This window comes from Xenopus laevis, chromosome 3L (assembly GCF_017654675.1).
Source record: "Xenopus laevis strain J_2021 chromosome 3L, Xenopus_laevis_v10.1, whole genome shotgun sequence".
Taxonomy (NCBI): Eukaryota; Metazoa; Chordata; class Amphibia; order Anura; family Pipidae; genus Xenopus; species Xenopus laevis.
Genome location: NC_054375.1, coordinates 83778083 through 83792104, shown reverse-complemented (window position 1 = coordinate 83792104; position 14022 = coordinate 83778083). Strand labels below are relative to the sequence as shown.

The 14022-nt window shown below is 36.3% G+C and overlaps 1 protein-coding gene across 3 annotated transcripts in view; it reads right to left on the bottom strand.

The window, feature by feature from the left end:
* The window catches only part of reln.L (reelin L homeolog), a 206685-nt gene that overhangs the window by 47202 nt on the left and 145461 nt on the right, over nucleotides 1-14022 (bottom strand). For all 3 annotated transcript variants that reach the window (XM_018252669.2, XM_018252671.2, XM_018252670.2), the window contains exons 28-36: nucleotides 12843-13078; nucleotides 8200-8357; nucleotides 6780-6987; nucleotides 6324-6400; nucleotides 4783-4941; nucleotides 2540-2728; nucleotides 2122-2395; nucleotides 741-881; nucleotides 402-579 (exon numbers count right to left, since the gene is read on the bottom strand). In XM_018252669.2, the coding sequence (XP_018108158.1) occupies nucleotides 402-579; nucleotides 741-881; nucleotides 2122-2395; nucleotides 2540-2728; nucleotides 4783-4941; nucleotides 6324-6400; nucleotides 6780-6987; nucleotides 8200-8357; nucleotides 12843-13078 (1620 nt within the window). The remainder of the gene's footprint in view (nucleotides 1-401; nucleotides 580-740; nucleotides 882-2121; nucleotides 2396-2539; nucleotides 2729-4782; nucleotides 4942-6323; nucleotides 6401-6779; nucleotides 6988-8199; nucleotides 8358-12842; nucleotides 13079-14022) is intronic.

The window sequence follows — 14022 nt, the reverse complement described above, 5'->3', positions numbered from 1 at the left end:
CTGAAAATCATACATCTAGACATCTGCTGATAACCAAGACAAAATTCAGGTTTCAGGATTCAGGATTACCTGCAACTTACTTCAAAGTTAAAACTCCCACTTTTTTGCCCCCATTGGGATCACCTGACTGTAGCTGGAAAGGGGTTTCCCGAGATTACCTATTCAGTATTTACCTCAGACGTTTTATGTGACATAACCACCAAATATGGACAAAAAATATTTGGAGAAAAAAAGGGGTAAATTATACAATATTCGTGTTTTGACTGATTATGTCAGACGCTCTGGAAGGAGTGTTTGTATCTTTTGTACTGCACATTTCTCTTTACCCATAATTCCTTGAATGAGAGATATCTACACACCCTGCACTGATTATTTTAAAATAGAAAAAATATAGATCTAACCCCTTTAAAGATGAGAGCTGTTCCAGATTTAATGGTTTCTCCATTCAGATTTCCCTTTTCTCCTCCGTAAACTTCTGGCCAGAGGTCAGGATGCAAATTTCCATTAAAGTCATCCTTCAGGATTGAAGGTAGAGGGTTGATAGGGACACAGTAAGGACCTCCAAAACCCCTGTCACACCTGTATTCATATATAAAGTGAAGATTGCTACTGATACAGAATGCAAATATTAACTTTAAATAAGCCGATTTATTTTAATTTTCATTTGTTTTTAATGAATTCTTAATGGGGCAATTCAAAAGTGCTAGCCAAATTCCTACAGTACAACACTTTTTACTTACACACAGTGACCAGAATCACAAATTCCATGGCCTGAACACATCCATGGACACCCTGAAGAAAGCACAACATTATCAATGGCCCAGGAATCAGCCCCTGCACCATAATTATACTGAATCCATCTGAACCTTGTCCTTGGGGACCTGCAGGAAAATAAAAAAAATATCTAGGTTTAATTGGGAGAAAATAGTGCAAGTAAAAATCAACACAGCAAGTAAAGAAGGCAACTATCAATAGGACCTGTGATATCTCATATAGTTATGTAGGAAAGCTATGTATACTTGTCTCTCTTCTGTGCAACCCCTGTGAGCCGACAGGAAGTTGCTGCTGCAAGTGCTGCACAGGAAGTGTGAGAGAAGCATTGTCATGAAAGCAAAGTGATACAAGGTCCCAAATATTATTGTGTGTCAAATGAGAGTAGGGAACCCCAGTGGCAAAAAAACACACTATATTTAAGGTGCAGAAGGAAAGGGGCCCTTGTCAGGGCATTTCTCAGGGCACTGAAAGCGTAAGGGAGTCCTTCTCAGGACTCTGAAGAAACTGTCACATAAGTGGGACCCCCCCTTCAGCAGTACCTGAAGTATTATGTACCTGAAATATTATGTAAAATTGTTCCTGGCTGGCAGGCTGTACGTATCACAGGTACAATGTCCTGCAAATAAACCAATCAACCGTTATCTGTGTGTGTGGTTGCGGATCAGGGAAGTTCCCATGGAGGGGTATCACTGCCCAGTCTGTTCTGACCTTAGGTGGACGCACTCCAAATTATAATCTACCTGCTCTCCCCTGTAGCAGAGGATTCCTGTAGCGCCACAAGGAAGAAAATCAGTGCTAGAGTTCCTGCGGTAGCAGAAGTGGGCTACACTTAAATGCAACATTTTATTCATAATGCAGCATTTTCCCCCAGAAGTCAAGTGGAATTCTTGCATGTATTATTTTGCAAATCAAGTCCAACCTAACTTTTTTGTAGTACGCACTACATTATTTCCCACACTCCATTACCCTAAATAGTACCCTCCCAGCTCCCCCCCCAGCTTAGTTTGGCGCTACAGTTCTCAGCAACCGTGCATGCGTCAAAAGTGCCATGAATTGCCGAAGGGAAGGAAGAGGACCCGAGGAAGACCGAAGATCTGGAAGATGGCGCCCATGAGCTCTGCTGCACTTTCAGGGCTAATGAACTATGCGGGGGGGGGGACTATCTATTGTAGTAGGTAATAGCTTTTCTTAATTCTCATTTAAGTATCTATAACCTTGTTTCAAGTCAGGGGGAGGGCTAAGCACTGGCTGAGAAAGGGCTAGAAAGGAAAAGGGAATTTGGATTTTTTTTACTAAGCAGCATCTAAATGTTTCAGAAGCACATGACACAAAAGATCTGATACTTACACTGTAGCAGAGGGCAGGTAGATTGTAACTCTTTTCCAGGTCTGGAATCTTTCTGATGAGTACACAGAACTCTCTGTATAATGCAAGCACCCAATGCTTGGAGGAATACATTCTTCAGTAACCTGATGCCAATCTCTTCCATTATTTACAGAGAACTGCAGCTGAACTACATGGGAATTACTAAGCTGCTTACTGCATCCCATGTTCAAATCAAATTGTAGAGAACTGGAAGCCATCACATGGAAATCCCAGGTTTCTGCATAACGAGGTTTACCTGAAAAGCACATGACTCCTTCAGTGCACTTAAATGCATCTCAGTAAATATTTACAGTACAATACACATTCCTTCCATTTTTTATTTTTACTTTTTCATTTATTTTGCAAGCTACCTTGTCATCACTGTATTCTCAATACATACCTATATTCTCATTAAATAAAAGGGCTGTATCCATAGATAAGCAGTCAACATCAACTTGACCACCTTGTATCCTGTACCAGTTTGCTTGCAAATCAACTGATCCATCAAATTTATCCTGGAAAGCATTCCGAGAACTGTCATTCATTCCAATCAGGACATCATCGAGTGCCCACTGTGCTGACTGCTTGCCTGAAAAAAATTGTATATAACAATAAAGACAGGAAAAAGATTAATTCCTTAGAACTTATTCAATTCCAAGTCAACATGCAAGGCTTTTTTTGTTATACTATTATACATTTATCTATCCTTAGAGAGGTATTGCCTCCTATAAACAAATATATTGATGTTTAAGAACCTTACGATGGAAGAATGGTTAAAGAACATAGGCTATTTTTACACAAAGAAGAACAAGATCTTTCATGCAAAGTACATGGGCAATGTACCAAAGAAACCACAGTATCAAAACTAACCAAAGATACTACAGTATCAAAAGCCTTAGTTATGTCAAGGGTACCTATTGTACTCTATCCGAATTTATCAGGGGATAGGACCAGATTGATGTACAATCTTATGATATGTAGCTGACGGGTCAAGAATCAAGGCAACATGACATATTAGTTCCTTTAAATTTCATTGCTCATGCTGTGCTACTGCATTAACTGGTTTTACACATATCCCTCTACTAACCAATTCTCCTTGGCCACATGTTACAGCAACATACAGCAATCCAGGAATATTTTCACATATTGTGAAATATGGCCATGGAATACACCAACAATACCCAGACACCATACATTCTACTTATATCTTTTTTTCTTGCATACATAAAATTGTAGTAAATTATCAAAAATGTAAACAATTTGAAATGTATTTTATGTATTCTAGTGCAACTGAAGTTTTAGTATACAAGCTTTACAGTAATTGCTAAAGGCTATCTTCACACTGGGGGCTGAAATCACCCTGCTGAAATAAGCAGGCCGAAAATCAGCCCCTACATGGGCATTGTCTCCTTTCCTGTCTGCACCCGGTGCAGCTCAGGTGCAGGCATGTGGGGGTGATTTCAGAGAAGAAGCGCAGGACTTTGCCTACCCTCGCTGAAATCAACAGCATTTGATTGCACCCAAGGCGACACAACGTTTCCGGGTGCAGACAGGATAGGAAGCTGATTTCTGCGGATGGGGCTGATTCACTGCTCCGCCTATTTCTTAACTTTCATGCAATTACAGATGCAAAAGAATTCAATAATTCTGCTGAATAAAAATGAACTTTCTTAGAGGTGCAAAATAATTTACAAGTAAGGATGCAGCACTTTGTAAAGCGTTTCTTAATTTAACACTGTAATCCAGGGACCCCCAACCTTTTGAACCCGTGAGCAACATACAGAAGAAAAAGGAGTTGGGGAGCAATACTGACACGAAAAAAAATTGGTGCCAAATAAGTGCTGTGATTGGCCATTTTGCAGCCCCTTTGCGGATTGTCAACCTACATTGAGCAGTGCACTTGATTTTTATGCAACCAGAACTTGCCTCCAAGCCAGGAATTTAAAAATAAGCACCTTCTTTGAGGCCACTGGGAGCAACATACAAGGGGTTGGAGAGCAACATGTTGCTCACCAGCTACTGGTTGGGGATCACTGTCTAATCAAACATAGGAAAGGAGGGCACACTTGTTCAGGGAATCCTGAATGTGTTTAATATTTCCAACTTCAATTGCAGGAACAAAGAAAATACAACTAAATCTACATAGATCAGGTGGGATGCTCACTGAAACATTTTGTATTGTATGTACTGCTTTAAAGACCTGGAGAAAAAATGTATCAAGCTATATTGCTTTAAGAATGCAACCCTGATGTTGATGGATTACAGCTCCCAACATGCTGTAACCTTTGACAATAAATTACTGTATACTGGGATTTGTAGTGTGATCTGGAATACACCTGTACAACTGAATTATTCAAGTGCAAATGATGCTAGGACATTGCCCATGTTTGGCCTACAATAGCTGGAAGGCAACAGGACATCTGTTCTATATTCTTAGATTGTAAAAGTAGGGCCCTGTTTATCGCATGTATTGATATAAGTATTGTGTGTAATTAATACATTTTATGTATACATCCTTTGTATTGTACAGTGCTGCAAAATAGGTTGGCACTTTACAAATACATTTTAATTATAATATATGCTAGTTTCAAATTATTGCTGTTTGTAGTCATGCTACGGAGAAAAGGAAAGAACATATCCTACCATGCTGTGGTTGCCACCACCTAATAGCAGTAGCAGACGTCTTGGCATTTCGGGGCAATTCAATAGAGATAATTTGTGGTTCCAAATAGGACATAAAGTCTAGTTCTCGCAAAAGATTCCAGCTAATCCCATTATCGTTGGTATATTGAACAACAACACCTGAAGTGCAAGACAAAAAAAGATCTTATTTATTTCTTTTTCTCTGTCTAGAAAAATACAGTCTTATTCTGGTAGCAGACAGCCAAGTGAAACACATGATTTTCAAACTAACAACCAAAAATAACATTTACATAAGTGTGGAATTGGCAAATTTTGCAGATATCTAGAGCAAAAAAAGCCCTGCTACTCAGTTCTACAGGACCGCTGGGTAAGCCTGGGTTGCTTTATGCCAAAGCTCGACACTAATAAAATCAAAATAAATAAAATCAAATGTGTTTCTGTTATATTCTGTACCCTACTTTCCATTCCCCAGTGCCAGTGCTTAGCAGGGTGATCATTGTGTGAATGAAAAATCATGAGAAGAAACAGAATTGTCAATACATTTTACATGTATTACCCCATTATGGAACCTTTATCTTTATTCAAGCCTATGCATATACTGATTTTAATAAATGACTATCCACACCCATTCCCATACTTAAAAACTGTTTTTATATATTAGAGCAATCAGAGCAACAAATTTATATTGTATGATTGTTGCTTTAAAAACTCAACTTTATCGTATTTTCGCTGTGAAAACTTGATTTTTTCGGATTATCCAGAGCAGATCACAATGTCAAGAAACAACTTCAGGGACATGTGCCATTGACTTCTACATGACTTCTGCAGGATTTGGATTTTTAGCAGTTTAGAGGTATGATACATCTCTAAAACTTAAGTTTTTTTATTTTTTCATGAACATTTTGAGTTTTCCGCCTAAAAACCTCTACCAAAAAAAAATCTAGGTTTAATAAATGGGCCCCTTATTATCTGAGATAAAAAAGCAGTGTGCCTTCATGCAGCTGGTAGAATCCCTTTACAAAGAAATCACCAATCAGCTACTAATGAACTAAACAGAGGTGTTTTCTACCTGACACATTACATTATTAGAGTGTACATACTTTAACATCCTAGTTTGTTTGAAACTTTTTTTTTTAATTCAGTCATCTGTCTTTCAATATTTAGGATTCCATTAAAGTTAGTTCATTGTCCTTTTTGTTCCATTAACTTTTAAAGCTGTGTCCTACATGGTCACAAAACAAGCAGTACAATTCTAGCAATTATCTACATTTTACAGTTAATTGGAAAATAAGCATGAAATTGCTTTTCTTGTCCCCATTATACTATGATTTTTGTATTATTAAATTATCTTTATTTAATACTACATCACCTGTCCACAACAGCTTGTAAGTTGTTATGCCACTGATCCTCCTATAGGCTTCACTGCAAACTATTAATGTCAAACGTTATTACTGTACACTGATGTAATGTGCTTGTATAATACTTTTGCACACAAAAACTGTAAAGGATCATCTTATATGAAGCTAGACATCACTACTTACCTTCATTTCTTGCCTTTGGCTTGCCACAAGTGGAACCACCATTTGTATTTCCAATTTGTATATAAAACTGAACCAGTCTATTAAGAGAAGGAATATATTATACATTTTTAGAGAGAATATTGTTAAAGATAAATCTGTACAACAGCAGTCAGCAGTATACATGCTGGCAGAGGGCAGTGGATCATAATGTAATGGTGCCAGCATTCTATCCAACCCTCCCTGATGCCACATTTGCAGGGCAGTTTTTGCTCATATGAAACCTCCCCTTTCAGCTATGTTGCTGGATTTAGGTGTCTGGTGGTATTCTAGGGTGATTTTTTAAGTGTTCTTTTTTATAGGTCACCCATCTAGAGCTGCTCCCTCTAGATGGGTGATAAAATGAAATTTGCAAAAACTTCAGAGGCAACTGAACGATTGTATACTAGTTTTTAGCAAAATTATAAGAAAAACATTAACCTGGTGTTAGTCGTGTCCAAAGCAGCTGTTCTAGCTTCTCTTTTTCCAGGTCCATTAAAATAAAGCGATTTGCCATCGCTTAGTACTCCGCAGCCTGTCCCCACCTGACCTCCAGTGATTTTATACCAAAGTTGGCTGAGCTTGCCTTCAAATCTGTCAAACATCTCACTTGGACTGGGCCTGTTTGAGACACATGTTCCGTGTTCGGCTGCAAAGAGTTCATTGATAGATCAATAAATTATTCAGGACAATAATTTAATAAATAACAAACAATACAGTAACAACAGAAGTAAGCTTAAAGACTCTAGTATGCTTGGTGATAACTAAACAATGACACTCTATATTTTCCCGTTCTGATCTATATTTTCCCGTTTTGATCTATGGCTAACACAATATAAATCTGTGCTACTAATGATGTTTAGTTGAAGGACAGACAGGCTGCAACATGGACTTACTAGCTACTTAGACAGAAATACTGAACTATCTGTTGCTATGATTTTGTTCTGTATAGAAAGTTGGCAATTGCCTTACAAGTCACATGATCACAGTTAGAAAAGCACCACTTTGGTGAACAAGGTGGGTGCCAATAGTTGAATAGTTAATACAAATAACTGCATTAGTAAATATCTTCTTATATCTATGTAGACCAAAAGATTATTGTAGAAAAAAAAATAGCCATTTAACTCTTGACAAGAATCAAGTTATAGAAATTGCATAGAAAAATTAGTTTGATTGAAAATCAAAACTCAACCTACAAAAATCAGCCCCAAGTTTCTTAACTGTACACTGGATTTGTTACATTTCTATTCAATATGTAGTGCACTAGCTCCCTGTTCTTACATTAATGTATTTATAATAAAGCCTTAGAGCAGTGTAAGCATGTGCACATATGGTATGTTCACAATTTTTATCTCCAGTACTGTAGAATGTAGTTCATCATCAATATTCATCAATAATCATGTGTGGGCCTAGATGAATAAAACACTGCATTTGTTTCTCCCAGAGGTTTGTCACAACATATGTTCAGCTATAGACCCATGGAATGCTAAATTCCCTCTACTATACTATTCCAAGAATGTGTTCAAAAGAAATGCAAACATTTGCAGAACACACTGTTAATTTGAATGCAAAGGATCTACAGCAGATCTTACATGTTTTACAAAGCTCAGAAATGCTACAGATACAAAATAATCAGTACTATTAATGCAATTAATTTATTTTCAGATTAAAATGTCAATCTTGCTTTTATTTGGTGTGTGTGTTTATAAGCAATTTGAAAAGCTGGCTAGGTTTAAAATACAGACTGTCAGATGCATAAAGGTAACAATAATGATCACTTTCTATAACAAGAAAGCACTACTACTGTATGTTTCCTTAAATTTTATCTTAAAATTCTAAATATCAGAAAGTAAATATTTACCTGTGTATCCTCGATCACAAAAACATACTCCAGAAACACAGTCCCCATGACCATTACAGTAGCCTGGACATGGTTCTGAGATATAAACTCCATCCAGGCCAAATGCTGGGACATTGCTAAGAGAGCTACTTTCTTGGATCCATCGGAATCTTGTTTTACTGCAGTAAAGCAACACAAAACATAAATAAATTAATTATGGCCCTAACAGCACCCTGCTTTGGTCAGCTCACATCCTGAATGTCCTCTCACAAGTACCCCTCCAAAAAAAATGCCCCCTCCTGAGAACAAAGTGTGCAGTGGTGTCATGGGTACACTTTTTTGAAAACGGACAGTATTTTATTAAAACAGAAGTGCTATTCATTCATTTGTTGGTTTATTATTTTGTTAGTAGAACTTTTGTGATATTAATTTATTAAATGTATTTAAATGTTTTCTTACCTGTGCTCTAAATAAATCTTCCTGCAGGAACCTCTGCATCTAATTCTTATGCCCAACACATTACACTTTTGCATGTATAACAAAGCTGCCCGGTCTTAGAGTTTTCAACTAACTCAACATTTCATCTCTGTATCAGATTTATTGTCTCCATTGTAAATGAACTGCTGATGGTTTTTGACTGGCCATGAGCTACACAAGCTTGCAAGCCTGTGTTACATTCTTTTTATGTATTGCACTGGCATTGAAAAGATTAATGGTTCAATTAAATCACAAACAACGCAGGAGCTGGTAAGTTCACAGTGTAGTGTAAAGACGATGATCCATCATACTTTCATATGTACAATATTGTGGGTGTGGTACCTGGAAAGCTGTACATATTCTCTAGTACAATTATAGTTCATTATAGATCTTATAATATATATTTGGATACTGTTTAATTTCCCACATTTACAGTAAATGAACATAATCGAACTATATAGTGATGTAGAACAAGAGAAAAGTGAGAGTATATTAATGTTAATTTTGGATATGTTTTGAATGGTCAAAGAGAATAAACTGGAAAATGGTGGCTGCTCTGAATAACAATTAAGCACACACTACACATTTGTATAAAAATTCATAACTGGGATTAAAAAATTCAGTATAGCAAGAATATGCACAGTGTAAACTGGGAATTTTTGCTCATACAAAAGAGAAGTCTGGAAAAAGGGAATTGGTTTTAACATTTAGCACTCAATCTCTGAATGATTTGTAAATGTTTATTTATATTTTGATTCATATTGTATTTATAAGAATATAAGTTTCTGTGCAAAGATATAGTGCTACATAAATACACATACATAAGTAAATAAAAAAGATCTATAAACAGGTTCGCAGAGGACCAGCACACTGTTTTTCAAATGTCAAAAACATTTTATTTTCACATCACAGTGCCTCCTCTGCGAACTTATATATATATATATATATATATATATATATATATATATATATATATATATATATATATATATATATATATAATTCCCAGTTAGAAAGCAATCACGGAGAGTCATTCACATAAGCATTAGAATAAAATTGTATACTTTATTTTAATCACTCATTAAAATATATATCCGGATGACGATCTCCTACAGATCGAAACACGTCGATATATTTTAATGAAAGCACCGTGAGTGCTTTCTAACTGGGAATTGTGTTACTTATGGTGAGCACCCAGCCCTTGGTTGAAAATGTGGTGAGTGCTGATTGCAATGAAGGATTTATATATATATATTATATATATATATATATCCATGTTTCATGGACCTAGTTGGGAAATAGACAGAACAACCTATTATTTGCAATCTTATTTGTAATCTTGATTTTTCATTTTTTATTTCTTAGTGCCATTTACATTAACTAGAGACCTATATACGTTTTAATATTCCACAACTGAATCTCATTTATTTAATTCAGTGTACAAGCATTAAAGTCATGTGACTATTGGTGCAGTGTGGTGCAAACAAGCTGCCTCACCCTCGGACAGAGCCAACTGCAAGCTGTTATGAACTGTGCAAGAAAGCCAGACACTTGCATGCAAAGAAGGGGAAGCTGTTAAACAGTATGTCCTTACTGTGCATAGGCTACTTGCTATCTGCTAACATGCTACACCAAGAGTGGTGCACATGATAAAGGACAACAAGATTTTGGTTTATTTTCTGGTTAGAAGATATGCTGTTTATGAATCTCAGACAAGACAGATTATTTTGTTTTATGACATCTAATATGAGTTATTGCCTTGACTGATTTTGAAGAAATATGGATTTAGGGGCAAATTTACTAAAGGGCGAAGTGGCTAACGATAGAGTCATTTTGCGAGTTCCTACTCTAGCGCTACTTCGCACCCTTATGCCAGGCGAAGTTGCACTCTGGCGAAGGGACATAACTACGCTAATTCACTAAGTTGTGGATTATCGTGAACATTACCTCTTGCACCAGACTTTACTTCACCGCCTTAGACCATGGCGAGTGCAACAGAGTAGATAGGGATGGTCCAAAAAAAGTTGACATTTTTTCAGTCCCTAAAAAACGCAGGCGTCTTTTACTTTTTATAGGGTGATAGGCTGAAAAAGATTGAATTTTTTTTTAGGGTACCCTCCTTCCCCCCTTCATTTGATAACATATGGCACCTAAACTTTACTGTGGGCACATGTGTAGGGCATTAGAACACATGTATTAAGGTTCCCTGGCCTTGTGTAGTGTAATGTGTTTGGTGCTGCATATACGGCCATTATACTTTAACTGCACACCGTATGCAAATTTGGCATCGATAGCGTAACTTCGCAAACGTTTGGTAACTTGTGAGCAACTTCGGTCTTCGTGAATTTGCGAAGCCCTGGCCAATCTGTGCCTTGCGAAGTGCCGCAAAGCCAACACTGGCGCAACTTCGGAGGTAAGTAAATTTGCCCCTTAGTATTTATACAATGTCCATCTAATACTAATAATAAACTACATGATGACATTTAAATTCATTGGATTACAGTAACGTATAGAAGATAGTTCGAAAATTAGACACCCAATGGAGTTTTTTTCAGTGCCATTAATTATACCGACAAGCTGTATTTTATAGCTGATAACACTATCCCCTTCCATTGTACTGTGTTGCATTTCTTGTTCTTGCCTATTGCATTTCATTTGATATCCATGACTGTTACTCACTGTCACATTCTCCAACATAATGCATTCAGTAGTATTCCAGTGATCATAGTTATAACAAATAAGAGTAAACCACCTGCTACACATGTGAATACTGCCCTGGACCCTAAATAAACAATATAGCACTACTAATAAATGTGCTGGGGTGGCATTGCGAGGGCAACCTCAGGTGGCTCCTGAAGCACCTCAACTTTACTTACTGATAAAGGAGCACATAACAATAACACACAAAGTCAAAAACCCACTGCAAATGAGCTTGCAGAAATGATTTACCTTTTTTATAGTGTAATTCTGCTTCAGTTCCATTTTTTATTTTATTCTTTTTGATTTTGATTTTGGCTATAAAACCTTAACTACTATCTTGTCACTCATTGTTTTCCACTAGCTTTCTTGCTGGTCATATCTATTTGTCACTGGCCTACATGCTCTCAACTATGCATTTCCATCTGCCCAATTCTGCCTATGTACAATGTATTTGAAATGATCAATCCTCTTAAGACTACCATATCAAACACAAGACATTTCTTTAGCTTATTACAGAAATTCTCCCATTTTGAGGGCTCCAAAGCAGTGGATGGGGACATTGCCTTAACATCAGTTAGAGCAGTGTCCTGTGCAGCAATGATTATATTTCTACACTTGGGTTATTGGTGTTAAACAAATGTTTAGGTGCAGATGGGGTGTGAAAATTATAATGTCTGCATTTTTGGTTGAACCTGTTGATGGATTTATCTTTCAGTGCTTTTAATTTTATTGTTTTCTTTTATCTAATTCCTTTTATTTGTATGAAGCAGCCTTTACCATTATAACAACTGCACTGTGGTACACAGACGCTGCTGAATAATGCACATTGGGAAAGACAGAAGTAGGACAGCACACATCAGAGAATAATAATATTTGAAGGCAAGTAATCATATAAAATCATAATACATGATATTTTATGTAAAACATGACAAGTTGGAATATAATGAATCATCGGAGCAAATTATTTAAATTGGCTAAGAATAAGTTTATGGTTACTAAAATATGCAACGTGTGCTTGCATTTACATACTGTGAATAGTTAATATATTTAAGAAATTAACAAATGATACTGATATAGCTTCTGTGAGGTAGAAAATGGAGCACTTTGAAATTCTACATTTCTCAAATGTCGACGCATCCTTACAAAATAGGTAAGGCCCGCACTGGTTATCCTAATACTGTATATGGCAGTAATTCCTGTTCTGCACTGAAGTGAGAGTCCTGAACTATATTTTCTTTTGTATTTACAAGATGCAACATTACATTATTATTGTTTGACTATACTGTTTTCTTTTGGGTGAAAGAAAAACATGTGACCATTATTTATTCCATTGGCTATTGATTACAATAAGTATACCAGTCCCAGATGAAAAAAGACTGTGAACCGCTGCTATAAATTATATCACGTTGGGTTCCCCTCTGCAATATTATATGGTATCAACCAAACCCTATACAATTATCTTAAAATGGTGTTTGAAAAAAACCAACCTTGAAGCAAGAGATCGTGGAATCACAATGGTTATTCTAGTCCAGTCTTCATAATCTCCGGTGTAGTAAGTAGTTGATTCTCCTAACTCCCGAGAGCTTCCTTCACAATCTTTTATTCCTGGAGATGCAGGGTAGCAGCCTTCTCTTACCATAGACCAAGACAAGCCAGCATCATGGGAGTACTGGAGAAGGACTGGGGCCATACCGCTGAACTCATTAGTGCAACCTACATTTAACTAAAACAAACAAATGAAAGGGGATGACATTAAGGGTTTTTGCAGATCTTCTTTTAAAGTGATCCTATCATACCTAATGCCATATGTTGTTTTAATTGAAGTGATTGTAGGACGCATAATGAGCACTGTATAAAAATATGGGAGTATAGTATCCCTTTCTACAAATTATCTGCTGGAAAATTCAATTCCAGAACAATTTACTGTAAGTCTGCCACTAGAACTGTTGGTTTGTTAAAGAGCTTCAATGAACATTCATATATATTCTTATAAACAAGTTGGGGAGGCACATTTATAAAGGGTCGAATTTTGAATCCATGTGAGTTTTTTTAAACTCCCCTAAACTCCCATAAATTTGAAATTCAACTAGGCGAAATGTATTAATAAAATTTAATTATTTAAATTCCGACTATTTTAATGACTCGAAAATTTGAATCGAATGCTATTCTAATTCGATCAAGCTCGATTTGAATTTTGTCCGAAAAACAACTTGAATGTCAGGAAGGCTTCAAACATCTCCAAATTGATCCCTGGACCTCTCCCATTGACTTAAACAGCAATTTAGCAGGTTTTAGGTGGTGAATAGTCAAATTCTTAAAGAGTATGTTAAATATCGAAAATCTAATTTGAATTTTTTTAAAAAAAACTCAAATCGAATTTGGATAAGTCCCTAGTTGAATTTGATCATTTAAACCATAAAAATTTGAAAATTAGAATTCTAATTTTCAATTCGACCCTTGATAAATTTGCCCCCAAATGTTCATTACAAGAAAATGTACACAATATTAACACAATATCTGAATACTAGTAAATTGCTATTTATGTAACAATAAAAGAAAAACAAACCCTATTTATGAATAATGTATAATTTCTCTTGTTATAATACTCTAGGCTCTGTTTGGTTATGTGTCAAGGCAAAGGCAACTTGCTGTTTTGGATCAATTTAT